Consider the following 13769-nt stretch of genomic DNA (forward strand, 5'->3'; position numbering starts at 1 on the left):
TAAAAGAACAGCAAAGTGGTTAAGTTTAAAAGAAAGGTATACAAATAGGTTCCTCAATAAAGTCATCATATCTGCTTTAACTATCTTACTCCTCCTTTTAGTCCCTTGAATATAAGATGTGCCCCCGGCCCCCTTCCCCCATTTCAGATCTTGTATGGAATATTTGTGATAAAAACTAGCCTTCTCTAATATAAAAAGAAGGAGTCATTGGAAAATGACTCCCCCTCCTTTATATCTTATCACAGTCCCCTTGTTTTCAGGATATGGAGACAACGAAGTCCTAGGATATGTGTGCCTGTCTTATGTAGCAGGGTTTGGATATATGTGGGCTTTCTGAACACATCTGGAGCTCCACCTTTCTAATTGGTAGTGCTATAGCTGATACAATTCTGAGAGCCTCTCTCGCTTTCTGGCAAGTGCTTCTTATTATTTGATGGCATATAGGTTTTATAGTGACAGAAATGGGGGAATGAATTAAGAAGTGCTTGAGAAAAATTACGGTAAGAGAAAAGGGGGGATCAGGCTACATAAACTTTATGGATTATTAATTAGTCCAAAGAACTAGGCCTGAAATATGTCACCTGCTGCCATGATGCTGCTGGTAGTTTTATGAGAACAATGGATTTCCTACGCATTAGCTTATCAGGCTGGCCTCTCTGCCTTACAGAGGGTGGGCTACAAATCAATGTGAGGGAGAGAAAGTGACATGAACAGATAGGATACTTGAAATCGCATAAATTCCAGCACACATGGTCTCTGCGCCCATGGGGGGAACCCTGACGTGGAGGGTCACTGGGACTGAAGGACATCTTACCGTGTGTGCTGGCTCTTCTGAGGTTCCCCCTTGAGGTCCTAATTCAGCCAGAAATGATGGCTCCTGTGCTCCTGGACAGGCTTTGCTTTCCCTCTCAGGAACAGAAGTGAACTTCAGGTACAGATTAGGGACGCAAAGACCTAGAGAGAAAGGCATCTCTGGGCTTACATGGTATCGATCAGCTGACACGCTGTTTAATAGGATAGCATTAATGAGCAGTAGACATGTCAGTGCTTCTGTAGTCAGTGTCACCATTGCTTGCCTCTGATATTTATCAGCGAGTTGGAATATTCTTGAAAAATATATTTTAACTTTCCTCTGATTCAAATCCTTCTCATTAGAAAGAATAAACTATGTTGATTATCTCTGAGGGGATATTTTTAAAGCTTAATGAAACATTTAGATCACCCTTTAAAATGTGCTGGATGATTGTGCTTATACTCACCTTCTTTTTGTGTATCCCAAGGGGCGTCTGCAGACATATGCATAAATCACTCAGTAAGCAAATGTATATGGAGAGCTTACTATATGCTTAGTATGAGGTTAACTTGTTAGAACCAGACCCATGATAGGCAGACCGGTACATTGTTGTGATGCTTTTTTCCCATGATATTTTTTTCCTATACCATTATAGGCCAGAAGACAGGCTTATACGGATTCTAAAAGGGAAGAAACTAAAAAATTGCAAAAGATGAAGGACGAACACTGCCAGAAGGTATTCAAAGACCCAATTAGCCACTGCTAATTATTTGCTTGGGGTACTAGATAATTTTGAAGGGTTTTGGAACAGAAATCCTTACATACATGAAAATCCCGAAAAAAAACCCCACAGGTGTTAAAAATGGTGAGATGTGAATGTGTTTTAAGAGTATGGTGGTGTGGTGGCTCCTTCTGGTCAAAACTCTCATGATACTTAGCCTCATGGGGCTACAGTGTGTCTGCTGTAGTTGGTGGCAGCATCTCATGGAGAAGATAATAGAACATTTGGGAACTTGTGATCTACAAAACATAACCAATGCCATGCCATTTTTTAAACCAAAGATACATGATATTGCAGATAGTGTCCAGAGACTACTATAATGCATAATAAACAAAGCAGGCATACAAAATCATGAAACTGGCTTAAATGTTCATCTAAAAATATACATAGAATGAAAAGTAAGGATAATCTACACATATACAAATATGTGAGGCATTCCAAACAAAACATAAAATTCCAAATAAAGCGAGCAACAGAAGTCAGTGGAATGAATACAGAACCTCCTAATAAAAGTACTTAAAGGGTAATCCTTATTAGAATATGAAATTTCTGGCATGTAACTAAAAACAGTGTTGTGACTTAATGGTCATACCTGCCTTTGATATGTAGGCTCAGTGGTGCCAGAGGCTCCTCAACAAGGGCTGGGAGTGATGGGGAAGATGGGAGTCAGCTCCAAGGGGCCACTTCATTCCAGGTCCTTTAAAAAAGCAAAATAAATTATTCAGCTAGTTGAAGACCATTATATTCCCCATCATTTTTATTTTCCAACTTTTTTCTTGCTGTGTTTGTGGTGATAGCCTGTCATTTCTTCCAGAATATCTTTTTTTAAAAAAAATAAATTAATTATTTTATTTTTGGCTGTGTTGGGTCTTTGTTGCTGTGCACGGGCTTTCTCTAGTTGTGGTGAGCGGGGGCTACTCTTCGTTGCAATGCGCGGGCTTCTCATTGTGGTGCATTCTCTTGTTGTGGAGCACAGGCTTTAGGCACGCGGGCTTCAGTAGTTTTTGCACATGGGCTCAGTAGTTATGGCTCGCGGGCTCCAGAGCACAGGCTCAGTAGTTGTGGCGCACGAGCTTAGCTGCTCCATGGCATGTGGGATCTTCCCGGGCCAGGGCTTGAACCCGCGTCCCCTGCATTGGCAGGTGGATTCTTAACCACTGTGGCACCAGGGAAGCCCTCTTCCAGAATTATCTCTTAAATCTGTTTCTTTAATTATACAATTAACTGAATTCTAACTCCCATTCTGAGTTCCTTGATTTCATTTAATTTGGTTTTTTTCCCTTATGTCTTTGTTGCACAAGGTAACTTATTATAGCAATTGTGTGTGGAAATCATATTATGAAATATGTACTAATTGTTGTTGCTGTAATTTGACCCTTTTGAGTGCTACCCTCCTCCCAAAAGTGATCAACTTCTTACTCTTTCATAATTTCATCCAGCATACGATATAAATGACTGTGTCGCTGAGCTGTTTTGTGCATAGTACATAGTAATTAAATTGTTGAAAGAAATAATGTAAGTTGCCAATTTAGTTATTAAGCTACTATATAAGCAATAAAGAAACCATGAAACATTTTTATCCCTTGGTGTTTAACAAATTTTTTTTCTTCTGACAAAGGCCTCATATTGAAATCCACAATTAAAGAAGCAATGTGACAGTAAGATTCTAGTAATTAGCATGTGGAAACTAAATTTGGTATACACTCATGTTGTATTTTCAGTAATGTCTGTTAAATCACATGAAGTGTTTCTGTGATCTTTTAACTTATTCCTAGGTCCTGAGGTACTTAGATACCAAAGAAGGTGTTGTGAAATCAGTGTAGATATGATTTACTTTAAAATAACTTTTAGTGAATTTTAAATAGTGTTTTATAAAGTTTGGTGTATATATTTAGAATGTGAAAACCATTAAAAGTAGAACATTTTACAAAGAGAATGCTCAACAGATTAGAAAATCAGATCTGGGATTTAATTTTCAGGTTGAGCAGTTACTTTAAGCAGTGAAAATTAAGTTTTTTATTTCTTAGTCTTGTTTTTCTTCTGGAGTTAGACAAATATTGATACATACATATTTTCTGGTTATTGATTAAACATATTTTTTTACATAAATTATTTCCCTTTACTTACTGAAGCTTTCAGTAAAATGAATCACAAGCGTATAGATAATTCCATCACTAGGGACTTCAATAAGGGTAGAATACATAAGGATATTTACCTTGTTTTTGCTTCTCTCCCTTTTTGCTCAGTCTGTTGTTGTTAGAAAATGTCCCCTGGAGGCATTTCCTGGCTGGTAGAGTCTGTTACTCCTTATCGCTTCAATGGTTTACCTTAAGAAAACAAGAAGAATCATGTTTATGGTAGGAAGATACAGAAAATAACACATTTGAATAAACCTACCTAGGGAGACAAAAGACCTGTATGCAGAAAACTATAAGACACTGATGAAAGAAATTAAAGATGATACCAGCAGATGGAGAGATATACCATGTTCTTGGATTGGAAGAATCAATATTGTGAAAATGACTATACTACCCAAAGCAATCTACAGATTCAATACAATCCCTATCAAACTACAAATGGTATTTTTCACAGAAGTAGAACAAAAAAGTGTTAAGATTTGTATGGAGACACAAAAGACCCCGAATAGCCAAAGCAGTCTTGAGGGGAAAAAAGTAGAGCTGCAGGAATCAGACTCCCTGACATCAGACTATACTACAAAGCTACAGTAATCAAGACAATATGGTACTGGCACAAAAACAGAAATATAGATCAATGGAACAAGATAGAAAGCCCAGAGATAAACCCACGCACCTGTGGTCAACTAATCTATGACAAAGGAGGCAAGGATATACAGTGGAGAAAAGACAGTCTCTTCAATAAGTGGTGCTGGGAAAACTGGACAGCTACATGTAAAAGAATGAAATTAGAACACTCCCTAACACCATACACAAAAATAAACTCAAAATGGATTCGAGACCTAAATGTAAGACTGGACACTATAAAACTCTCAGAGGAAAACATAAGAAGAAGACTCTTTGACATAAATCACAGCAAGATCTTTTCTGATCCACCTCCTAGAGTAATGGAAATAAAAGCAAAAATAAACAAATGGGACCTAATGAAACTTCAAAGCTTTTGCACAGCAAAGGAAACCATACACAAGACGAAAAGACAATCCTCAGAATGGGAGAAAATATTTGCAAACAAATCAATGGACCAAGGATTAATTTCCAAAATATATAAACAGCTCATGCAGCTCAATATTAAAAAAAAACAACCCAATCCAAAAATGGGCAGAAGACCTAAATAGACATTTCTTCAAAGAAGAAATACAGATGGCCGAGAAGCACATGAAAAACTTCTCAACATTGCTAATTATTAGAGAAATGCAGACCAAAACTACAATGAGGTATCACCTCACAGCAGTTAGAATGGGCATCATCAGAAAATCTACAAACAACAAATGCTGGAGAGGGTGTGGAGGAAAGGGAACCCTCTTGCACGGTTGGTGGGCATGTAAATTGATACAGCCACTATGGAGAACAGTATGGAGTTTCCTTAAAAAAGTAAAATAGAATTACCATATGATCCAGCAATCCTACTACTGGGCATATACCCAGAGAAAACCATAATTCAAAAAGACAGATGCACCCCAATGTTCATTGCAGCACTATTTACAACAGCCAGGTCATGGAAGCAACCTAAATGCCCATTGACAGACGAATGGATAAAGAAGAAATGGTACATATATACAATGGAATATTACGCAGCCATAAAAAGGAACGAAATTGGGTCATTTGTTGAGATGTGGATGGATCTAGAGACTGTCATACAGAGTGAAGTAAGTCAGATAGAGAAAAGCAAATATCGTATATTAACGCATATATGTGGAACCTAGAAAAATGTTACAGATGAACCAGTTTACAGGGCAGAAATTGAGACCCAGATGTAGAGAACAAACGTATGGACACCAAGTGAGGAAAGCTGCGGGAGGGTGGGCGTGGTGGTGTGATGAATTGGGCGATTGGGATTGACATGTATACACTGATGTGTATAAAATTGATGACTAATAAGAACCTGCTGTATAAAAAATAAATAAAATTCAAAAAAAAGAATCATGTTTATGGTAGGAAGATACAGAAAATAACACATTTGCATCATTGCATCTATTCATGTGTCTGTTCATTCCATTCATTCAACAAGTATTTATTGAACACCTACTGTGGAGTAATTGGAGAGTAGATTCTCTAGGTTAAGTTGAGGTGACAGCACATTGATCCTGTCCTGTATGTCCCTGCCTTTCACATTCTTACATTACTCTGCTCTCTGGGGACAGTAGGTTCTTCCTTAAGTTTAACTTCTCAGTATTTTACATTGGATTCAATTCCCTCTTCTAGAAATTTACTTACACTTCCTTTTCCAACCTATACCTTCAGTATATTCTTCTCCACTGACTACTACATTTTTTGTCAACAAACATGCTTACTCTTGCCATTCTAAATAAAGAAGCCAACCAACTCCTTCCTTGATTCTGCTATCCTCAGAGCTAACACCTTTTCTGCTTCTACCAAAAAAAGGGGGGGGGGGACAAAGGTAATATTACTGTAATCATACCTTTATTGCCCACTTTGTCCTTAATGCTTTATGTTCTGGTTTATATTCATAAATGTTCTTACTGAAACTGCTCTCTAAAGGTAAAATCCCTTCTGAACATTCAATTCAGTGCTCTTTTTGCAATCCCTCTATCCCTGTAACTCTGACATTATTTAACACCATATAAAGCTTTCCTTTTCTGGCATTTTTTTTACTTTATTATTTTGGTTGATCTATCTCAGAGTAATCCATCCCAGTATTCATCCATCCATCCATCCATCCTGTCAACAAACATGTATTGAGCTCCTATTATGCACTGAACCTTCTGCAAGATGCTGGAGCTCCAATTAGAAACAGGATAGACAAGGTCCCTGCTCTCCTGAATTTTACTTTTTCATGGAGAAGATGGACAAAAGGAGACAAATAAAAACATTGCACTTTTATTTTATAGTGATTAATCAGTTGGTAGTAATTAATGCTACACAAGAAAAAATTGTGTGTTGTGATAACTTCAGAGTGGTGTATCAAATATTGTCGATTGCCTAATTCTCTCCTAAAACCCTGTTTTTTTCCTTCATGTATTCATCCTACTTAGCATGGCCTGTGTTTCCGAGAAGTCAGAAGAAATGAGTCCAGGGATCCATTTGCAAATGGTCTAACTGATCATGGAAATTCTATTCTCCTTAACTATGATTGGTTCAGCCATTGATATGGGAAGTAGTTCCAACCAATAAGACTTATGAGAAGCCTGCCTTTCAGCACAGATTTTTATTAAAATGTAATATACTACTCTTCCCATTTAGTGATTTTTGGCTTTATGATTTTGATCTTTTAATTTTGTCTGATTCTAATATATTTTTCTGCCATCCTTGTTAGAACTTATGTGGCAATTTCTTTTTCCATCACTTAAAAATTTAACCCCTGTGTGTCACTTGGCTTAGATTTCTAGTGACAAAAATAGCTGATTTTCCTTTTACCCAATTTCGTAGTCTCTTTTACTATATTCTCATTTATTGTGATTGCTAGTGTATTTGCACATATTCTTGCTACATAATTTACTTTTTTTCCCTAATATCTTTATCGGAGTATAATTACTTTACAGTGTTGTGTGTTTCTGTTGTATAACAAAGTGAATCAGCAGTATGCATACGTATATCCCCATATCCCCTCCCTCTTGCGTTTCCCTCCCACCCTCCCTATCCCACCCCTCTAGGTGGTCGCAAAGCACTGAGCTGATCTCCCTGTGCTATGCAGCTGCTTCCCACTAGCTATTTTACATTTGGTAGTGTATATATGTCCATGCCACTCTCTCACTTTGTCTCAGCTTACCCTTCCCCCTCCCCATGTCCTCAAATCCATTCTCTACATCTGGGTCTTTATTCCTGTCCTGCCCCTAGGTTCATCAGAACCATTTTTTTTTTTTTAGATTCCATATATATGTGTTAGCATATGGTATTTGTTTTTCCCTTGCTGACTTCACTCTGTATGACAGACGCTAGGTCCATCCACCTCACTACAAATAACACAATTTCATTTCTTTTTATGGCTGAGTAATATTGCATTATATATATGTGTGCCACACTTCTTTATCCATTCATCTCTCGATGGACTCTTAGGTTGCTTCCATGTCCTGGCTATTGTAAATAGTGATGCAGTGAATATTGTGATACATGACTCTTTTTGAATTATGGTTTTCTCAGGTTATATGCCCAGTAGTGGGACTGCTGGGTCATATGGTAGTTCTATTTTTAGTTTTTTAAGAAACCTCCATACTGTTCTCCATAGTGGCTGTATCAATTTACGTTTCCACCAAAGGTGAAAGAGGGTTCCCTTTCCTCCACACCCTCTCCGGGATTTATAGTTTGTAGATTTTTTGATGATGGCCATTCTCACTGGTGTGAGGTGATATCTCATTGTAGTTTTGGTTTGCATTTCTCTAATGATTATTGATGTTGAGCATCTTTTCATGAGTGAGTTGGCAATCTGTATATCTTCTTTGGAGAAATGTCTGTTTAGGTCTTCTGCCCATTTTTGGATTGGGTTGTTTGGTTTTTTTAATATTGAGCTGCATGAGCTGCTTGTATATTTTGGAGATTAATCCTCTGTCAGTTGTTTCATTTGCAAATATTTTCTCCCATTCTGAGGATTGTCTTTTTGTCTTTTTTATGGTTTCCTTTGCTGTGCAAAAGCTTTGACGTTTCATTAGGTCCCATTTGTTTATTTTTGTTTTTATTTCTGTTTCTCTAGGAGGGGGGTCAAAAACGATCTTGCTGTCATTTATGTCATAGAGTGTTTTGCCTATGTTTTCCTCTAAGAATTTTATAGTGCCTGGCCTTACATTTAGGTCTTTAATCCATTTTGAGTTTATTTTTCTGTATGGTGTTAGGTGGTGTTCTAATTTCATTCTTTTACATGTGGCTGTCCAGTTTTCCCAGCCACTTATTGAAGAGGCTGTCTTTTCTTCATTGTATACTCTTGCCTCCTTTGTCAAATATAAGGTGACCATATGTTCGTGGGTTTATCTCTGGGCTTTCTATCCTGTTCCATTGATCTATATTTCTGTTTTTGTGCTAGAACTATACTATCTTGATTACTGTAGCTTTGTAGTATAGTCTGGGGTCTGGGAGCCTGATTCCTCCACCTCCACTTTTCTTTCTCAAGATTGCTTTGGCTATTCGGGGTCTTCAGTGTTTCCATGCAAATTGTGAAGTTTTTTGTTCTAATTCTGTGAAAAATGCTATTGGTAGTTCGATAGGGATTGCATTGAATTTGTAGATTGCTTTGGGTAGTATAGTCATTTTCACAGTGTTGATTCTTCCAATCCAAGAACATAGTATATCTCTCCATCTGTTTGTGTCATCTTTAATTTCTTTCATCAGTGTCTTATAGTTTTCTGCATACAAGTCTTTTGTCTCCTTAGGTAGATTTATTCCTAGGTATTTTATTCTTTTTGCTGCAGTGGTAAATGGGAGTGTTTCCTTAATGTCTCTTTCAGATTTTTCATCATTAGTGTACAGGAATGCAAGAGATTTCTGTGCATTGATTTTGTATCCTGCTACTTTACCAAATTCATTGATTAGCTCTAGTAGTCTTCTGGTAGCATCTTTAGGATTCTCTATGTATAGTATCATGTCATCTGCAAATAGTGACAGTTTTACTTCTTCTTTTCTGATTTGGATTCCTTTTATTTCTTTTTCTTCTCTGATTGCTGTGGCGAAAACTTCCCAAACTATGTTGTATAATAGTGGTGAGAGTGGGAAACCTTGTCTTCTTCCTGATCTTAGAGGAAATGGTTTCAGTTTTTCACCATTGAGAATGATGTTGGCTGTGGGTTTGTCATATATGGCTTTAATTATGTTGAGGTAAGTCCTCTCTATGCCTAGTTTCTGGAGGGTTTTTATCATAAATCGGTGTTGCATTTTGTCACAACCTTTTTCTGCATCTATTGAGATGATCATATGGTTTTTCTCTTTCAATTTGTTAATATGGTGTATCACATTGATTGATTTGCATATATTGAAGAATCCTTGCATTCCTGGGATAAACCCCACTTGATCATAGTATATGATCCTTTTAATGTGCTGTTGGATTCTGTTTGCTAGTATTTTGTTGAGGATTGTTGCATCTATGTTCATCAGTGATATTGGCTTGTAGTTTTCTTTCTTTGTGACATCTTTGTCTGTTTTTGTATCAGGGTGATGCTGGCCTCGTAGAATGAGTTTGGGAGTGTTCCTCCCTCTGCTATATTTTGCAAGAGTTTGAGGAGGATTGGTGTTAGCTCTTCTCTAAATGTTTGATAGAATTCGCCTGTGAAGCCATCTGGTCCTGGGTTTTTGTTTGTTGGAAGATTTTTAATCACAGTTTTAATTTCAGTGCTTGTGATTGGTCTGTTCATATTTTCTTTTTCTTCCTGGTTCAGTGTTGGAAGGCTGTGCTTTTCTAAAAATTTGTTCATTCCTTCCAGGTTGTCCACTTTATTGGCATATAGTTGCTTGTAGTAATCTCTCATGATCCTTTGTATTTCTGCAGTGTCAGTTGTTACTTCTCCTTTTTCATTTCTAATTCTACTGATTTGAGCCTTCTCCCTTTTTTCTTGATGAGTCTGGCTAATGGTTTATCAATTTTGTTTATCTTCTCAAAGAATCTGCTTTTAGTTTTATTGATCTTTGCTATCGTTTCCTTCATTTCTTTTTCATTTATTTCTGATCCGATCTTTATGATTTCTTTCCTTCTGCTAACTTTGGGGTTTTTTTGTTGTTGTTGTTCTTTCTCTAATTGCTTTAGGTTTAAGGTTAGGTTGTTTGAGATGTTTCTTGTTTCTTGAGGTAGGATTGTATTGCTATAAGCTACCCTCTTAGAACGCCTTTTACTGCATCCCATAGGGTTTGGGTCATCGTGTTTTCATTGTCATTTGTTTCTAGGTATTTTTTATTTCTTCTTTGATTTCTTCAGTGATCTCTTGGTTATTCAGTAGTGTATTGCTTAGCCTCCATGTGTTTGTACTTTTTGCAGTTTTTTTCCTGTAATTGATATCTAGTCTCATAGAGTTGTGGTTGGAAAAGATATTTGATATGATTTCAATTTTCTTAAATTTAACAAGGCTTGATTTGTGACCCAAGATATGGTCTATCCTGGAGAATGTTCCATGAGCGCTTGAGAAGAAAGTGTATTCTGTTGTTTTTGGATGGAATGTCCTGTAAATATCAATTAAGTGCATCTTGTTTAATGTGTCATTTAAAGCTTGTGTTTCCTTATTTATTTTCATTTTGGATGATCTGTCCGTTGGTGAAAGTTGGGTGTTAAAGTCCCCTACTACGATTGTGTTACTATCGATTTCCTCTTCTATGGCTGTTAGCATCTGCCGTATGTATTGAGGTGGTTCTGTGGTGGGTGCATAAATATTTACAGTTGTTCTATCTTCTTCTTGGATTGATCCCTTGATCATTATATAGTGTCCTTCCTTGTCTCTTGTAATAGTCTTTATTTTAAAGTCTATTTTGTCCAATATGAGAATTGCTACTCCAGCTTTCTTTTGATTTCTATTTGCATGGAATATCTTTTTCCATCCCCTCACTTTCAGTCTGTATGGGTCCCTAGGTCTGAAGTGGGTAGACAGCATATGTATGGGTCTTGTTTATGTATCCATTCAGCCAGTCTATGTCTTTTGGTTGGAGCTTTTAAGCCATTTACATTTAAGGTAATTATCCATATGTATGTTCCTATTGCCATTTTCTTAATTGCTTTGGGTTTGTTTTTGTAGGTCTTTTCCTCCTCTTGTATTTCCTGCCTAGAGAAGTTCCTTTAGCATTTGTTGTAAAGCTGGTTTGGTGGTGATGAATTCTCTTAGCTTTTGCTTGTGTGTAAAGGTTTTAATATCTCCTTCGAATCTGAATGAGATCCTTGCTGGGTAGGGTAATCTTGGTTGTTGGTTCTTCCCTTTCATCACTTTAAATATGTCCTGCCAGTCCCTTTTGGCTTGCAGAGTTTCTGCTGAAAGATCAGCTGTTAACCTTATGGGGATTCCCGTGTATGTTATTTGTTGGTTTTCCCTTGCTGTTTTTAACATTTTTTCTTTGTATTTAATTTTTGATGGTTTGATTAATGTGTGTCTGGTTGTGTGTCTTTGGGTTTATCCTTATGGGACTTTCTGTGCTTCCTGGACTTGACTATTTCCTTTTCCATGTTAGGGAAGTTTTCGACTATAACTCTTCAACTATATTCTCAGACACTTTCTTTTTGCCTTCTTCTTCTGGGACCCCTATTCATTTGAATGTTGGTGTGTTTAATGTTGTCCCAGAGGTCTCTGAGACTGTCCTAAATTCTTTTCATTCTTTTTTTTTTTTTTTTTTTTTTGCTCCCTGGAATTTATTTCCACCCTTTTATCTTCCAGGTCACTTATCCATTCTTCTGCCTCAGTTATTCTGTTATTGATTCCTTCTAGAGTATTTTTTATTTCAGTTATTGTGTTGTTCATCACTGTTTGTTTGCTCTTTATTCCTTCTAGATTTTCGTTAGATGTTTCTTGTATTTTCTCCATTATGTTTCCGAGATTTGGATCATCTTTACTATCATTACTCTGAATTATTTTTCAGGTAGGTTGCCTATTCATCTTCATTTATTTGGTCTTGTAGGTTTCTACCTTGCTTCTTTTTCTGTAACGTATGTTTTTGTCATTTCATTTTTTTTTCTTTTGATGGGTGATGCTATATTCCTGTCTTTCTGGTTGTTTGGCCTGAGACGTCCAGCATTGGAGTTTGCAGGCAGTTGGATAGAGCTGGATCTTGGTGCTGAGATGAGGACCTCCTGGTTGATATTCCCTGGTTTCTGAGGTTCTCTGTTAGTCCAGCAATTTGGACTTTGAGCTCCCACCACAGGATCTTGGGCATGACCTCCAGCCTGGGAACCAAGATCCTGCAAGCTTCATGGCATGGTAAAAAAAAAAAAAAAAAAAGAAGAAGAAAGAAAGAAAAAAGGAGCAGTAAAATATCAAAGAATTAAAATAGAAAGTAAAATTAGAAAGATAAAAAATATATTATGAAAAAAAACTATAATTGAAACAACTGCAACAAGGTAAAATAAAACCACAACAGTGCTTCCCTGGTGGTGCAGTGGTTGAGTGTCTGCCTGCTGATGCAGGGGACACGGGTTCGTGCCCTGGTTAGGGAAGATCCCACATGCCGCAGAGCGGCTGGGCCCATGAGCCATGGCTGCTGAGCCTGTGCGTCTGGAACCTGTGCTCTGCAATGGGAGAGGCCACAACAGTGAGAGGCTCACATACCGCAAAAAACAAAACAAACAAAAAAAAACACAATGGAAAAAAGAAAAAAAAAAAAACACGGGAGGAAAAACATGCCAAAAGGAGAGTACAATCACAAAGTATAAAGAATTAAATAAAATTGGAAAAGTAAAAGATTTATTAGGAAAAATAAAAATATAAAAGAATCAACAATGAATCAACAAGATAAAACAGAACCCTAATCTAAAAGAGGAAAAAAAAAAAAGACTTGGCTATGGAGGTGGAGTTTGGGGGGGGTTGAAGTTAGGCAAGGGTGGGGTTTAGGGTGGGGTGGGACCTAGATGGGTAGAGGGGTGACCTTGAAGCATGGGGCAGGGCCTCTGCTTAGGACCTGCCCATAAGGGGAAAGGCCAGATGTCGAAAGCAGGGCCTCTGGAGTTTGGAGTTCTCGAGTTTGGAGGTAGGGCCCTGAGTGAGGTTGTGTGGGTGGGGTTTAGCCCCAGTGCATTGGAGGGGGTCTCAGAGGAGGTCTCCAATTGTAGAGGTGGGGCCCTGAGTGGGGGTGTAGGGGTGGGGCTTGGGCTCTGCATGGCAGGAGGGAGGCTCTGAGGGCAGAGGATTAGGCCTGGGAGCCCAACAGGCTTCCCGGTGACTAATGGACAGGGAAAGCACTGCCCCCGTTCCCTTCCTTTCTTTCACGCCCCTCCCCTACCATGTCCCCCAGGGTCTCCCCCGTCACCACTGGACCCCTAACCGTGGGTGGGTCCCGCTGGATGCAGGAACTCCTCCCCTCCCCCAACCACCCCTCAGGGGTGTCGGTCCTGGAGGTCCGGCCTTTACTTTTGCTCCTCCTTCCTTCCCTCCCA

At 38.1% G+C, this 13769-nt stretch overlaps 1 protein-coding gene across 3 annotated transcripts in view; it reads left to right on the plus strand.

The window, feature by feature from the left end:
• The window catches only part of EPSTI1 (epithelial stromal interaction 1), a gene marked incomplete at its 3' end in the record, with an annotated part of 102983 nt that overhangs the window by 61335 nt on the left and 27879 nt on the right, over nucleotides 1–13769 (plus strand). For 2 of the 3 annotated variants that reach the window (XM_082601925.1, XM_082601924.1), the window contains exon 8: nucleotides 1449–1529. The exons of the other annotated variant lie outside the window; for it this stretch is intronic. In XM_082601925.1, coding sequence (XP_082458051.1) covers nucleotides 1449–1529 — 81 coding nt within the window. The remainder of the gene's footprint in view (nucleotides 1–1448; nucleotides 1530–13769) is intronic. 3 annotated transcript variants of the gene reach the window in all.

This window comes from Mesoplodon mirus (assembly GCF_964341445.2).
Source record: "Mesoplodon mirus genome assembly, chromosome: 17".
NCBI classification, from domain to species: domain Eukaryota; kingdom Metazoa; phylum Chordata; class Mammalia; order Artiodactyla; family Ziphiidae; genus Mesoplodon; species Mesoplodon mirus.